The sequence below is a fragment of the Condylura cristata genome, unplaced genomic scaffold (genome assembly GCF_000260355.1).
Source record: "Condylura cristata isolate star-nosed mole 26May11 unplaced genomic scaffold, ConCri1.0 scaffold00042, whole genome shotgun sequence".
In the NCBI taxonomy this organism is placed as follows: domain Eukaryota; kingdom Metazoa; phylum Chordata; class Mammalia; order Eulipotyphla; family Talpidae; genus Condylura; species Condylura cristata.
The window spans coordinates 757,125-758,708 of NW_004567143.1; the positions used below are offsets into that span (position 1 = coordinate 757,125).

General features: G+C 42.7%; 1 protein-coding gene across 1 annotated transcript in view; it reads left to right on the forward strand.

The window, feature by feature from the left end:
* LOC101626754 (olfactory receptor 2A2-like) overlaps window positions 1-520 on the forward strand; it is a 2,737-nt gene extending 2,217 nt beyond the window's left edge. The window contains exon 2 of the mRNA XM_004694339.1: window positions 4-520. Coding sequence (XP_004694396.1) covers window positions 4-520 — 517 coding nt within the window. The remainder of the gene's footprint in view (window positions 1-3) is intronic.
* The last annotated feature ends 1,064 nt before the right edge of the window (window positions 521-1,584 follow it).

The following is a 1,584-nucleotide window of genomic DNA, read 5'->3' on the forward strand; positions in this document are numbered from 1 at the left end:
GAGACTGTGCACGGTGCTGGCCATCACTTCCTGGGCTTGTGGTTTTTCTCTTGCCTTAGGAGACCTGATTCTCTTTCTGAGATTGCCCTACTGTGAGACCCGGGTGGTGAATTTCATCTTCTGTGAAGTCCTAGCTGTCCTCAAAGTGTCGTGTGGGGACACTTGGGTCAGCAAACTCTTTGTCATCTCTACTGCTGCATTTATCTTAGTGGGGCCCCTTTCTGTGATGCTGGTCTCCTACATGCGCATCCTCTTGGCCATCCTGAAGATCAAGTCAAAGGAGGGCCGCAGAAAAGCTTTCTCCACCTGCTCCTCCCACCTCTGTGTGGTTGGGTTCTACTTTGGCATTGCTATGCTGATTTACTTGGTCCCAGATGATGGTCACTGGGATGAGCAGAAGAAAGTCCTTTCCCTGTTTTATGATCTCTTCAACCCTTTGCTCAACCCTCTCATCTATAGTTTGAGGAATGCCCAAGTGAAGGCTGCCTTCAACAGAGTACTGCGCAAACAGAGGACGTGATGAAGGAGGGTGGAATTTTATGCTATTTGTAGTGCTCACATCTTGGCATGGTGGTATAATGCCACTTAAGGTCAAGGAAAAACACCCCAGTTGGTGTTGGGGAAAATGGACAGTTTCATCCAAGAGCATGAACTTAGGCCCCTACCTTATACCATACAGAAACTCAAATAGGTTAAAGACTTTGGAGGCAGATCTGAAACCATAACACAGATACAAGAAAACACACCTAGACAAACACTGTAGGGCATTGCCTTCACGGATGTTTTGGGGACCCAACACCAGGACAAGAGAAATAAAAGTAATTTCAGTGAGGGGTGGAATGTTGGCTAATGTAGTAGATCTATTTCTAGTATCTTGTGAAACACACATACTCTTTTCCATTGGTGCTGGACCAATCTACATTGCCACCAAGAGTGTCCACAGGTTCCATTTTCTAAATTGACCTGTCAACATTTGTTGTTTCTGTGTTTTTTTTTTTAAAGATTTATTTATTTATTTGTACAGAACTGGGGTACAGGCCAGAGATGCGGAAGGTGAGAAGTAGAATAGTGAATAGAATAGTCCTTGAGAAAACAAGAGGGGAAAATTGGCATTATTTCAGCACTTACTGGTTCAAAAAAAAAAAAAAATAAAAAACATGTGTATCCAAACACAAATACACAATCATGAAAAAAGAGATGAAAAAAAATGAAATGAAATAATACAGTGAAATGCATTAATGCAATGTTTAGAGTTTTTATTTTTTTCTGAAAGAATAATAACATAACAATAAAATGGAAAAACACCCAAAAATCAAAGAAACATCGGGAAAATACTGAGTCCAGTAGAGATTATCATTTATGCTTTCTCAGAGCTCATTTTAACATTACTAACTCCACCCTGACCTTCAGCTTCGGATTTTCATTCATGTTTCACTCCAGAGCACGCTACCATTCAGGATGGGGGGCAACCAGTCTTGGATCCCAGATCTCATCCTGGTGGGGTTCCCCCTCGGCGCGGACATGGAAGTGCTCCTCTTCTGTGTCTTCTCCCTGCTGTATGTCTCCAACCTGCTGGCCAACGGC